This window comes from Hipposideros armiger, unplaced genomic scaffold (assembly GCF_001890085.2).
Source record: "Hipposideros armiger isolate ML-2016 unplaced genomic scaffold, ASM189008v1 scaffold_27, whole genome shotgun sequence".
Lineage (NCBI taxonomy): Eukaryota > Metazoa > Chordata > Mammalia > Chiroptera > Hipposideridae > Hipposideros > Hipposideros armiger.
The window spans coordinates 1,095,808-1,108,788 of NW_017731377.1; the positions used below are offsets into that span (position 1 = coordinate 1,095,808).

Here is a 12,981-nt window from a genome sequence, read left to right on the forward strand (position 1 = left end):
CTCCAGGGACCCCCATATATATCAGGATGCAAAACTGATCACATGTCGGGCCGATTTCTCAGAGTTCATAGTGGTGACTTTGACCTGTAGTAACGGAGTTTAAGGTTCATGCAATAGACGTGTTAAGTGTAATATCATGAGTTTGCTGGTCTCCTGGACCCGTGTGCTGTGAATACGGATGAAGGAGATGTTTTATTCTGAGAAGTTATTGCTCTTAACCTGGGGCAGGCGATTTCTCTTTCTTCCTTTCCTTCTTTCTTTCTCTTTCTTTTCTTTCCTCCTATATATATTATTGAGATATAATTCATATAACATAAAATTCACCACTTTGAATCATACAATTCAGAGGTTTCCAGTATAATCACTATGTTGTGCAACCATCAGCACTATCTAATTCCAGAACACTCCCATCACCCCCAAAAGAACCCCTGTACCCATTAGCAGGCAGAGCAGCTGCTTTCTTTAATCCTTCTCCACCCAGTCTCAGGTCGATGCCAGAGCCTGACTTGTTCACAGGACAGGAAGCTTGGGCTCCTTGGACAACATAGGCTCAAACCCTGGGATTCTGGAATATTTATGAGTTTACTTGGGAGGGCCAAGGAGGAGGTCATGGTGTGAGTCACCTAGGGTCCCACGAGGACGCTGCAGGATCGAAACGCTCCCTGCCTGGGCTGCCTCTGAGCTACTTTCCCACAGGGAAGGGAAGGAGGCCCCACACTGAGTGATGGGGGCATCTTCGACAGCTTCAGAGACTCCAAGGCACTTGGTGGTGACACCCGGAAGAACAGCAGCAGCTTTCAAAGCACTCTGTTGTGACACAAGATGTTGGCAGATGTTGGCTTTTTAGATCCAGCTGGCATTATTTAATATTGAAAGGATAGAGGGGATGCTGAATTCACTTTTATTAAAGGTCTCATGTGTTCCAAATACAAACAGAATCTCATTTTTCTACTCACAGCCATCCTGGGAAGTGTCATACCCATTTTACAGAAAGAGGACCTGAGGTTCGCAATGAGAAGTACATTGCTCTGATTAACAGAGCAAGAATTTCAGATGCTTCAGTCTGAGTCTAAAGTCTCAGCGTTTTCCATTGTGCCATGCTGTGGGTACCTATGAAATGCCACCTGACATGGCCCATGGCGGGTAGAGCCACTGCCTAGAGTGACACAGTTGTTGCTGCCTGTGGGGCCGTGACAGCAGGAGGGGGCTTGGCTTAGCTTAGCTCTGGGCTTTGCGGAGCCGGTGGGAGCTTGGCATGTGCTTCCCCTCATTCCGCCCGCTTTCTTTTCTTTACTCCTCAGGCTAAAAGGTTGCTCAAGGAGACTGGGGGATTAGGGTCTGCTCGTCACAGTCACCAGGAGTCTTTTTTTCTGACTGACTTGCCAGGGTTCCCCATCAGTGTTCGCGGTGCCTCTGGAAGCAGGGGGGAAGGCTGCTGTGGGATCCTGGCTGAACAGAGTCCAGGTAAAGCAGGCTTGAGAATGAATGGACTGATGGAGAGGTTGGGATGTCACAGGTCTGTGCACAGAGCTGGGGGGGGCCGGGGGGGGGGCGGAGAACAGCCAGGAAGGATTGTAGGTTCTGCTGTTCACTTGCTTAAGGGGGTCAGCGTGTGTATGTGTCATCGAGGTGGGCAGGGAAAGGGAGGGCTGTGTGTGGGGGGGGAGGATATATATGCTGGTGTGGCTGAGATCTCAGAACCGAGCCTCACATCGGAGGGAGCCGGGCTACTGACAGCTCTCAGGTAGGCGATGCATGCGAACCCCAGCCCAAGACAAACTGCTGGGAGCCTCTGGGAGCAGGGCAGCGGGGACTCTCGCCTCAGCCTCTCTCCTTTGTCCAGTATGAATGCTGCAGGCCTCCTGTGAGATGATTTCTTCATTCATCTTATTTTCAATGCTTGGATAGAGGGGAGGGGAGGCTTGAGGTTTTTATCCTGAAGACAGATGCAGAAGAAGAAAGAGCCGAACTTGGAGATGAGAAAAAGTTTTGATTTCCCAGATGTGACCCCTACTTTGTCATTGCTGCCTGTTGAGAAAAGGTGGCTGTAGGAGTGAGGTGAGGGAAGGGGCAGGCTTGGGTGGAAAAGCTTGCCTTTCAGTGCAGCCCTGGGAAGCACCCCCCCCCAGCCCCCCGGTGAGTGATTTCTCTGTGTGGCTGACTCCCTTTCTTCCCTTCCTTCAGAGTGTGTTCAGGCTGGTTCACGGATCACTAAACTTGATTTGGATTTGGGTTTTTCATCCTGAGGTACTCCTCCCATATGCACCGAACAGAAATTGTTAGGAATGATATGGGGACAGTCAGGCATGGGGTGTTGTGCTGAACCAATAGTAGTACATGGCTGATTGCAGCCGCAGTGTGTGATTTTCACATAGATTTCTATGGAGTTGACCTTGGACTCCCAGACCTTGAGTCTCTTTGAGGTCTCTTCTCTTTCTTTGCATCTTTCTTCTCCTGCCCATCTCTCCCACCTGAAGGTCTCTGCCGGGGTCCTGTGGAATACAACAGGCAGAAGTCATCCAAACTCTCTCTCACTCTTCTTTCTCAGCCTCCTTTTCTTTCTCCTTCTTCCTTTGTGCATCTCTCTCCCTGCCTGTCTCGCTTCCCCTCCCTCCATCACACATCCTCTCCTCCCCCATCTCATTCGAAACATGGGTAAGTTCTGGGGGAATTTCAAGCAAGGCAGGATGATTCGGGAAATGGACTATTTAAAGCAAGCTGCTTTGGACTTGAATACCCTGATCCTGGGCTTCAACATCTGTGTTTCGCTGCCTCAAGCAGCCCATAATTGCTCCAATTATAACCAATAACATTGTTCATGAGACAACAAAAGATGAGCTTTCCATGGCTTTTGCCAGCAAGCCTAAACCAGAGTTTTCAACAGAGAGGGGAAAAGTAAGTGCCTGGCTTCTTATCAAAACCTCCCGAAGAAATTGCTGCTCTTTCTCAGTGCCTGTGGGCGGCTGCACGCACACTCCTTTCTCGCATTTATAAAGTGTGGCCGGGAAATATTCTGTGTGCTTCTACAGATGCTGTGATACCTTTAACAAAAAGGATGGGTGTTCCTGTGTGCTTGCCGAGTCTTCTGCAGGGTCCCTGGAACGCCTGTCCCCAACCGCCACCTTAGCCAAAGGAGCAGCTTCCACTGTTTCATCTGCTGCCCATCAAGGGCGCTATGGTGTAGCCTGGGGTCATTTTGGGGGTACGATTTGTGTGGGGGGCAGCAGCCCCTGCTTTATCAGCTGAAGGTTGAGAGTACTTAAGTCTCTAGAGAATGCTGGAGATTTTTCATTGTCAATGAAGGGAGTAATTGCAAGATTAGGCTCCAACCCGTGCTCTCTGGAGCCTGTAACAGGAGCTGTCACAAAGCCATTACATATTCAATCAATCAGGTATTTATCTTCTCCACTCCACCGGGCAGGGAAGGCAGGGGGGAAGGGGTGGGAAGGGGACTCTAGTGGATACGGCAGAGGTGATAATAACAGCCCTTTACTTTCCTACAATGATTTACATCTTAGATAGCGCTTTCACACCTATTACCCCCAGCAACAGCCCTACGAGGTGGTGTTATTATCTCCATGTTGCTGTTAAAAACTGAAGCCGAGAGGTTCAATAATTTGTTCGGGACATGGCAAAGAGAGGACTGAGTGCAGCCTTCCCGGTTCCAGCACATCCATCTACTGCTTCGGACCAGGGGTGCTTACAAACTGATGGGGTTAGGGATGGGGCAACACAAACACAGTGAAACAATTAGAGGACAATGCCAGGCTGGCTGTAATTAAGCCCTAAATTGTGTGGTCCAGACAGCAAGCGCTAGAGGGACTGCCAGAAAGGAGCGCTTGCCCCAGCGATTTGAGTCGGGGAGGGAAGGAGGTCAAGTATGGATGGGTCAAGGGGTTTGGAGAGAAAGGCGGCAGCCGGGACAAAGGCACAAAAGGAGGGCAAAGGAATTAACATTTATTGAAACCTATGATGCGCCATGCAGTGAGCTGAACTTTGTCTGTATGCTGATTTCATGCTAAGACACATATGCATGCACACACACCATACGCATGTGAGGTTTAGAGTGTTCTATGCTTTTATCACCATGGTTCAGTGAGCTTCATCCTCAGTCTCCCAGCTCCTAAAGCCAGAGAAGGAACCTTTGAAATCTACCTGTTCTGGGTCTGGGTGGAGCTACTCATCAGGTATCCTAGGAAGGGATTGGGCCCTTCTCTCAAAACAGGAGGCATCATGACAACAGTTGCAGTGGCTTGAAAGGCTGGGAACTCATTAGAAAAACTGGATTTTCTAAACACTTGTATTTAAATGCCTAAAGGTGCTCCCACAATCTAACATGAAGGTTTCCTTCTAACCACAAACTAGCTGTGTGATTTGGGGCACACCAATTTGGGGGCCAGGCCAATTTTCTGGGCATCTCCCTAGATAGGCTGTGATCATGTTCATAGCCTTGACTTTCCATGGTCTTCTGGATTTTCAAATACTGGAAGCTGCCTCAGCATTGCAGAAGCATAGTATCGCCAGCTCTGAAGGGCCTGGTGTGGCAGGTAAAGTGCAGAGCTTGCCTTGGAGGAGACTGTGAAAATGTCAGTGGATCACCACACAGCCTTCCCACCATGGCTCAGAGCCAATCTCCCCTCTTCTCACACTTGTCCTGTGCCCTTTCCCCACCCCACTCCCATTCATCCTTTCATTCACGCAGCCAAGAAATGTGTGTGGCATTTCTAAGGGGAGTCTTGCAGTGCCCAGTGCCCCCAAAACAGACCCATCAGACTGTCCTCAGCTTCCTCAGAACTCACAATGTCTCTAGATGTTGACCCGTGGTCTCCAAAGGGGTATAAGTGTCCAACAGTCCATTGGGCTTCCCAACACGGAGGCTTTATTTTTATCTTATCTTCCTTAATTTTCACATTAGTGTGTTTTATAATGTATACAACGTATAAATAAATAAATTGGGAATGCGTGCTCAAAAACTGATGGCTAGTGGTATCAAGTTAAAGAAGTTTGAAGGTTATCAGTCTAGACCCAGTGCTCTTTTGCTTATCTCTTATCTGTATTTTCTAATCTTTTGGGGGGGAAAAAACATTGATTTTATTACAAAAGTAAGTAAATGCTTTTTTAATTATTTTGACAATGTATGTGGAACTGTGGGCCAGAATCAGGAAGATCAAAGTTAAAAGTGATACCTTTCCAACTTTGTGGAGGCCCCAATTGAAAATGTGTCTATTGACCCTGCCACACCCTCTCCTGAGCCCGCTGCTGGGCTGTTCTTATGGCCTCAGTCCTGTGCTGCCTTGAAGTTGCTTCTTCATGAAGCCCTCATCTTCTCTCTCTCTTCCCTCCTTCCTTCTTGCTTCCCTTTACTGGGAGAGCTAAAATATCTGGCCACTTATAAAATCAAAAATATTAACCATCTAATCCAACTGCCTCTTTCTAGAGAAGGGGAAACTGAGGCCCAGAGAAAGAAAGGGCTTTTCTCAAGATCCCACAGGTATCGACAGAGCTGGAGCTCGAACCCAGGACTCTGGTTTTCCATATGCAGAGCTCCTGCTCGTTGACTGCTCACCAGCACCTGGCACACTTGGTGTGTGTAGGGTGGGGGACTTGCTTTGCCCTCCATCTCCTCTATGCCCTTCCAAATGGAAATTTAGAGAAGAAAGGGGACCTTTTTGAATATAAGTGTATTAGTCAGAGGAGGAAAAGAAACTAAAGAGGCCTCCCTTGGTAATAGCCGGTGAACAAGCAAAGCGTAGGCATCCTGTCTGCAATGGGTCAAAAAAATGGGGCATGTGGGAGACAAACCCCCGTGCTAGTGGGCAATGAAAAATTCCTCTATGAACTGGGCAGAGGCCACAATAAAGAGGGGGAGCCCAGAGTTCCAGACAAAAGAAGGTCCTCAGAACAAATGAGGTCCTTAGAATGAATTCACCTACACTAAGGCACACAGGTAGCTACAGACATCATTGAGAGGTCTGTCGACAGCATGAGCTCGGAAATCAGATGGGTCTGAGTCTCAGCTCTGCCACTCCAAGTTATTTCTTTTCTGCAAGCCTCAGTCTTCTCAACTGTAACATGGGGAAAACAGCACTTACCCTACAGGATGGATGCTTATAAAGTAAATAGCACAATGCCTGGCACATAGTACTCTACATGGAATAGAAATGTGATTCCCACCAAGTACAAATTAGAGACCATCCCAGTGAGATTTCACCAGAATTTACCAACCTTCCCAAAGCAGAACCAGTGTGTGGAGCCCATGGTTTCCAAGAATACACGCTTTGGAGTCAAAACACATGAGTGTAAGTTCTCTTGGCTCTGCTATTTATAAGCTGGATGTTGTTAGGCAAGTTATTTAACCTCTATGAACTTATATATTCACCTTAGAAAAGGAGGGTAATATTAACCCTAGGTGGTAGGGTTGTATATGAATATGAAAATCTTTTGTAACCTGTAACAAACAATATCTGCACATGTGGTTGACGAGAAGGATGGGACCTCTGTGCCTCTAGCAGGAAGGCTGCCCCTCTTCCCTTCTCCACTAAAAGCACCAAAATTACAGCCTTTCTCATAGGTCATAAGACGAAACTCAATTAACTTTTAGCTTCGGCTAAAGCTTCATATGTAATCCTCTAAACAGATAAGCAACTAATTATATTGTCCTTGGAAGCAAGATTACATGCAAATAGATTAAGGCTAAAACACAGTGGTATTTTATCTTTATAAACAGTGAGGCACAATTAAATTTGTGAGGTGTCATTGCTGAGCTAAAAGGTAATGAAACATGTCTTTATTCAAAATGAGATGTCTAGATCTCTAAATATACTAGTATCACCACATAGAAATGTTAACTGAGCTTGGTTCACCAAGTGAAATACAAGCCATGGAAAATTCAGATATACTCAGGTGAGTTTTATTTACTGATGGTCACTACTGTCCAATAAAACACCACTACCAACAACAACAAAAAAAAACCTGTTATTTCCACTTCACAGTTGAGGAAGACTGAAGCTTGAAGAGATGAAATAACTTGGCCAAAGTCACGGTTACAGAGTGTAAAAAATTAACATAAATATAACTCATGAATTAACTAATCATTTGCCTCCATTTTAATTAGCATTAACTTATATACAAAGCTACGAAAACAAAAAACAAAAACACATAGCCGTTGTCAAGCCTTATTGAAAATGAAAAACATCTATTGCGTTTTCAACAAAGTTCAAAATCTCACTTAATCTCAAACACACTTGTCCTAGGTATTGTGAGGGGAGTACCAAAAAGTACAAAATGTTGCTCCTTTTATAAGGATAATTACATACATTTTGCGCGTGCACTTACGTTAATCTCATTTAAATATCACAAACTACCTGTGAGAGAGGGCTGTATGGTTTATGCCCATTTTAAGGATTCTTTGAATTTCAGAGGAGAATGACTTGCGTTGAGTATGGATGGTTTTTAAATAATAAATAGAGTCACTTGTTAAAAGGGACACAGGAGGTTGGAAGCTGGAAGAGAGGTGTGCCATGGACCAGCAGGGAGGGCCAGGCCAACACCAAGTAAATTTGACAAGGCTACCCAAGTGCCGAAACACAAAAGGCCCCCATTTTACATGCAGGAAGGCTACCAAAGGGACTACCTGCTCCGTATACCAGGAGCTCATCTTTCTTCACCTCATTTACACAGAATTCGAGATAACAAATATCATCAGACAATCCACCGAACATTTCCTGAACATGCAAGTTGCCACGGTTAATGTAGTTCATAAAAAACCTCAGCGAGAGGGCCGGCCGAGTGGCGCGATGGTTAAGAACTCGCTTGGGATGCCAGAGGGCCCCGGTTCGGATCCCACATATGAGGGCCAGTGACACTGCCCTCCACAGCTAAGATGCTGAACAACAGCTCAACCTGGAGCTGGGCTGCCATGAGTCGCCGGCGACGGCGTGGGCTGCAGTCCCTGCGGCAGTGGGTTGCCATGGGCTACCGAGCAGCCAGCGTGAGCGGCCAGCAGCCGCAGTGAGCTGCCGTCCAGAAGCCGGCGACTGATCTGCCTCGCCAGAGAAGAGCGCAATGATGGTGCCAACTTGGGCCAGTGAAGCAACGTCCTCCACAACTAGATTGAAGAACAAAAAATGACATCAACTTGTCTGTTCCCCTTTCCCCAATTCCCCAGCACTGTTCCCATCCCCCCAATTCCCCAATAAAAATCTTTAAAAAAAAAAAAAAAAAAAAAACCTCAGCGAGAGAACATTTCACAACTTATGTCACAACTTATCAGCTCAGCCTATGCAGGAATTATGTGTTGCAATTGTGTATTAGGAAGGAAAGAAACAAGTCCCTTCTCGCCTCGACGTCCCTTTCCTCTGTGACGTACAGGTGCTGCCATCATGTGGCCATAGAGAGCACAGCCATGCCATTCTGGACAAATTCTACGAAAATATCTCCGGATTAGAAAGATTGAAAATTTACAAGAATAAGAAATGTAAAGGCAATTCTCAAATTAAACAAAGACATAGTCAGGCATTCCTCAATTTAAGACATCTGTTTATATGGTGGCTGTTTAGAACTCAAGACACATTTTCTCTTCAAAAGAACCTGTAAGTGTTGATGAGCTGCCATAGCTTTTCTCCCAATACCTATATGACCCGTACAAACATAGCATAAAAACGCTATTCCAAACCATGCCTCACAGCCATTTGCAACCAGTCTTCTACCAGAATGTGTGTGGGCTTCCAGCTTAAGGTGGCATCTTGCCTTGCTCTGAAGCAAAACCAGTTCTTATCTCTCCCGATGCTAACTGAGCAATTAGCTACTATTATAGTTACTTTGTCAGTGATACAGGTCTTAAAGTGGCTCCTGGGCCATGAGCACCCCAGGCCTCCAAGGAGGCAGACACTTGCAGACATTCCTCCACTCTATCTATGCTAAGGTAAAGAAGAGGGCTCCTGAGATATCCCACTGCCATTTATCAAACTTTTCTGAGCACCTCCTAAGTGACTGGCCTTGTGCTGGGTGCTGGAAATACAGAGAACCATAGAACATGATCTCTGCCCTTTAGGAGGTCACAGTCCAGTGGGAGAAAGAGACACATAAGTCCAAGCGTACCGCATAGTGTGATAAGTGCCCTGCAAGAGACAAGGATAGTATTATGGCGTGAAGGCTACGGGCTGGGCTCTTTCTTTTATCAGCTTTTATATCGTCTTTGTTAGGTGCCAGGTCCTATTTTAACAGCTTACAAGCATAAACCTGATAATCATAGTATGAGAGAGGTCCTATTATCTCCCATTTTTACAGATAAGAAACTAAGAGGTTGAGTGGCAGACCTGAGATCGGAACCCAGGCAGCCTGTAGTGATGAGCAGAAGGGAAAATACAAATCACAGCCACTCTGCAGGTCTGTTGTGTCTACTTGATAGACAGGCCCCTGAGGCTCCCTTGCTCCACACTCTGATGGGCTGCTTCGCAATGCCATCCCAGCAGAGGAGATGCATGTAACTCAGACCAAGGGATGGAGATGGCTTCCCAGAAGGGGTAATTCTTGAGATTTATATTAAGTATGTATGAGTTAGAGAGGCATATTCTGGACAGACAGGAGAGAAAGTGCCAAGACACACAGCCATTAAGGACCTGATAGGGTTGGGAACTATACGTGCTTCACTAGGACTATAGGAGATACAAGGGTGAGTGACAGAAGATGAAGTTCGAGAAGTAGACAGGAGCGGTGCCAAGTCCCAATGGGGGCTACAGAATTATCTTCAGTATGAAATGATGTCATCAGATTTGGAGATGGTTTAGTAGGAGACCAGATCATTAGGTGGACTAATTAGGAGGCTATCATAATAACCGAAGCAATAAATCTCAGCTAAACCACTGACCCTCGGGATAGAGAAGAAAAAATGCATGAGATATGTTCATTTGTATAAATGTTTGTGTTCATTATGCATTAGCCTGGGACATCCCATCATCTGTAGGGTAAAGCCCAAGCCCATTAGGATGGCAAACAAGACCCTGTTCCACCTGGACTGAGTTTCTCTTCCAGCAGGTGCTTCCCTAGGGAGTACAGGAAGGTGACCCTCATACACCAGCTGCTCACCATCCCCTCACAGGCTGTAGTCCTGACTCCTCTGTGCCTATGAAAAGGCTATTTCCTCTTAGCAAACTCTTACTCATCATTCAAAACTCATCTCAAACGTCATCTCTCTGACTTAAACACTGATTGAGCACCCTTTAGTTGACATCCTCTTGGTATGAAATGCTTGGATGATGCACAAGAATATCTGGGGTGGTCCCCCACTGTGGCCATTGGGTGCACAACTGCAGAATCCCTTCCTTCTATTGACTTGCTCCATTTCACATCCATATTCTATCAGGGCTTCTCAAGCTTTAGTGTGTATATGAATCACCTGAGAATCTTGCTAAAAATGCAGGTCCAGATTCAGTGGTTCTGAGGTAGGGCCTGAAAATCTGCATTTCTAAAGAGGTCCCAGGTGATGCTGGTGGTGCTGGCTGCAGACTGCATTTGAGTAGCTAGTCTTATATGTTTTCTCAGTATAGTCTGATGAAAACCCAATAAAGTCAATTAATTTTGTTTATTGACACTGAACTCTTTAAATTTTTTATTGAATTTATTGGGGGTGACATTGGTTAATAAAATTATATAGGTTTCAAGTGTACAATTCTGTAATACATCATCTGTTTATTGCATTGTGTGTTCACCACCCAGAGTCAGTGCTCTTTCCGTCACCATATATTTGACCCCCTTTACCCTCTTCCATCTTCCCCCCACCCCTGCTACCCCCTGGTAATCACTAAACTGTTGTTTGTGTCTATGTGTTTTTGTTTGCCTTATTCATTTGTTGAACTCTTTATTAAGGTAAAATTTACATACAGTGAAATGCACAGAATTAAATTTAAACTCAGTGAGTTTTGGCAAATGTATACCCCCTCCCCCCTGTGACCTACACCTCAATCAAGAACATTCACATTTCCAGAAAGTTCCCTTATTCCCCTTTCCACTTAATCCTCCAAGTAAAGATGGTTCTAAAGGGGCCCAATATGATGCAGTCCAAGGAAATAGCTTTTTGATTCAGGAGACCTGATCACAGGATAAATTTAAAGATGAACAGGGAAAACTGCACACCTTTCAGGCAATCCTACATAAAAAAAACATAAACTACTGTTCTAACTAATAATCACTGGAGCTATTATCTTAGAGTAGTTTCTTTGTTCATTTTTCAAAAAATTACTCCAGGTACCTGGCCCTGTGCTATGCAGAGAACAGCAAGGCGAACGAACATGTTGGCTCTGTGTTCAGGGAGCTAGCTAGCTTGTGTCTCGCAAGGGAAACAGACAAGGAACTTGGCGGAAAATTCCTGGAAGAGTTCATGCTGGGACATGTGACATTCCTAGCCAAGGCAGGGAAGGCTGGGAAGGATGAGAGGAAATCCATGAGTCATTCATACATCTCACGTTTTACACATCTCGCTCTTGCATGTCACTTTGCAAAACTTCCCTTATCTCCGCCACAGCCCTGTGACAAGGCAGGTACCACTACAGCCATGCACTGCTGAACCCCAGGGATGTGTTCTGAGAAATGCATCGTTTGGGGAGTTCACAGTTGTGTGAACACCATAGAGTACACTTACACAAACCTAGATGGTATCGCCTACTACACACCTAGGCTGTATGGCATAGCCTGCTACTCCTAGGCTACAAGCCTGTACAGCACGTTACTGTATAAAACAACACAAGACTAAATCAAGCACAAGACGAAATAATGCAATCAAAATAATACGAGATATACGAGGCTGCTGCCAACATAACACTGCATACTGTTTTACAGTACACTTTTTTTATAAGTAGAAAGAGTACACTCTAAGAGAGTGATTAAAAGCATAAGACACTAAAAACATAAACCAGTAACAGTTGTTTATTATCATCACCAAGTACTATGTACTGTACCTAATTGGATGTGCTATACTTTTATATGACTGACAGCACAGGTTTGTTGACACCAGCATTATCACAGACATAGGAATAATGTGTTGTACTATGATGTTATGACAGCCATGACATCCCTAGGCAACAGGAGTTTTTCAGCTCCATTATCTTATAGGACCATTGTTTGTATATGCAATTGGCTGTTGACTGAAACGTTGCTATGTCATGTATGACTACATTCCCCTTTTATAGCTACAAAAACTTGAGGCTTGGGGAGGTCATCTTACGGTCACACACTGATGAGTTGCAAAGTGAGACCTCTTGCTCCCTGAAAGTGCTCATGCATATCGAGGCCAGCTGAGTGGCAGGAATCACAAGGGTGCTCTTCCTAGGGGCTCAGACACTAGACCCTGCATGAACAACAGGCCTGGCTGACAGGAGTGGGCCGCCTGTGGCCTTGACAATCCACTCCCTCTTGAGAGGTGACTCTCAGGCCCTGGAACTGTCCCTTCCAGAGAACGTATTTCCTGCATTCCCTGTGTGAGGTCTCCAGCCCCTACTGGCCTGCACAGAATGGCTGTTCTAATTGCCACCCACCCTCCCTTGTGTTTTAGCATCTTGCTTCCTGCTCCTGCACCATGAAAACCCTGCTTTCTGACCTCCTGCTGCTCAGCCTCTTCTCCAGTGTGTCCAGCACCTGTCAGAAGGACTGTCTGACCTGCAGAGAGAAGCTCCGCCCAGCTCTTGACAGCTTCAACCTTGAGGTGGGTCCAGGAGCGTCCCTGTCTTCTCCTCTCTCCCTCCTCCAGAGCAGACACAGAATGAGAAACTAAGGGTTCACCCAGAGGTCATGTGACTCGCCCAGTGTCACATAGTCAGTAGGAATCAGATTAGGATTTGAACATCTTCTGAAACGCAAACCTTGTCATCTTTCCACCTTACCATGCTCAGGTAAGGACCAACCAATGCTGCCATTTTGTTCCCATTATTAAAATAGTGTATACTTGGGTGGGCCAAGTGGCTTGTTGGTTAAGAGTTGGCCTGGGAG

At 45.8% G+C, this 12,981-nt stretch overlaps 1 protein-coding gene across 3 annotated transcripts in view; it reads left to right on the forward strand.

The window, feature by feature from the left end:
• Positions 1–1,396: 1,396 nt before the first annotated feature.
• The window catches only part of PNOC (prepronociceptin), a 23,963-nt gene continuing 12,378 nt past the window's right edge, over positions 1,397–12,981 (forward strand). For 2 of the 3 annotated variants that reach the window (XM_019636189.1, XM_019636191.1), the window contains exons 1-2: positions 1,677–1,744; positions 12,548–12,697. In XM_019636189.1, coding sequence (XP_019491734.1) covers positions 12,572–12,697 — 126 coding nt within the window. In that variant the 5' untranslated portion in view covers positions 1,677–1,744; positions 12,548–12,571. Of the gene's footprint in view, positions 1,465–1,676; positions 1,745–12,547; positions 12,698–12,981 lie in introns of those variants that run through there. The other variant, XM_019636190.1, reaches the window with a different exon arrangement.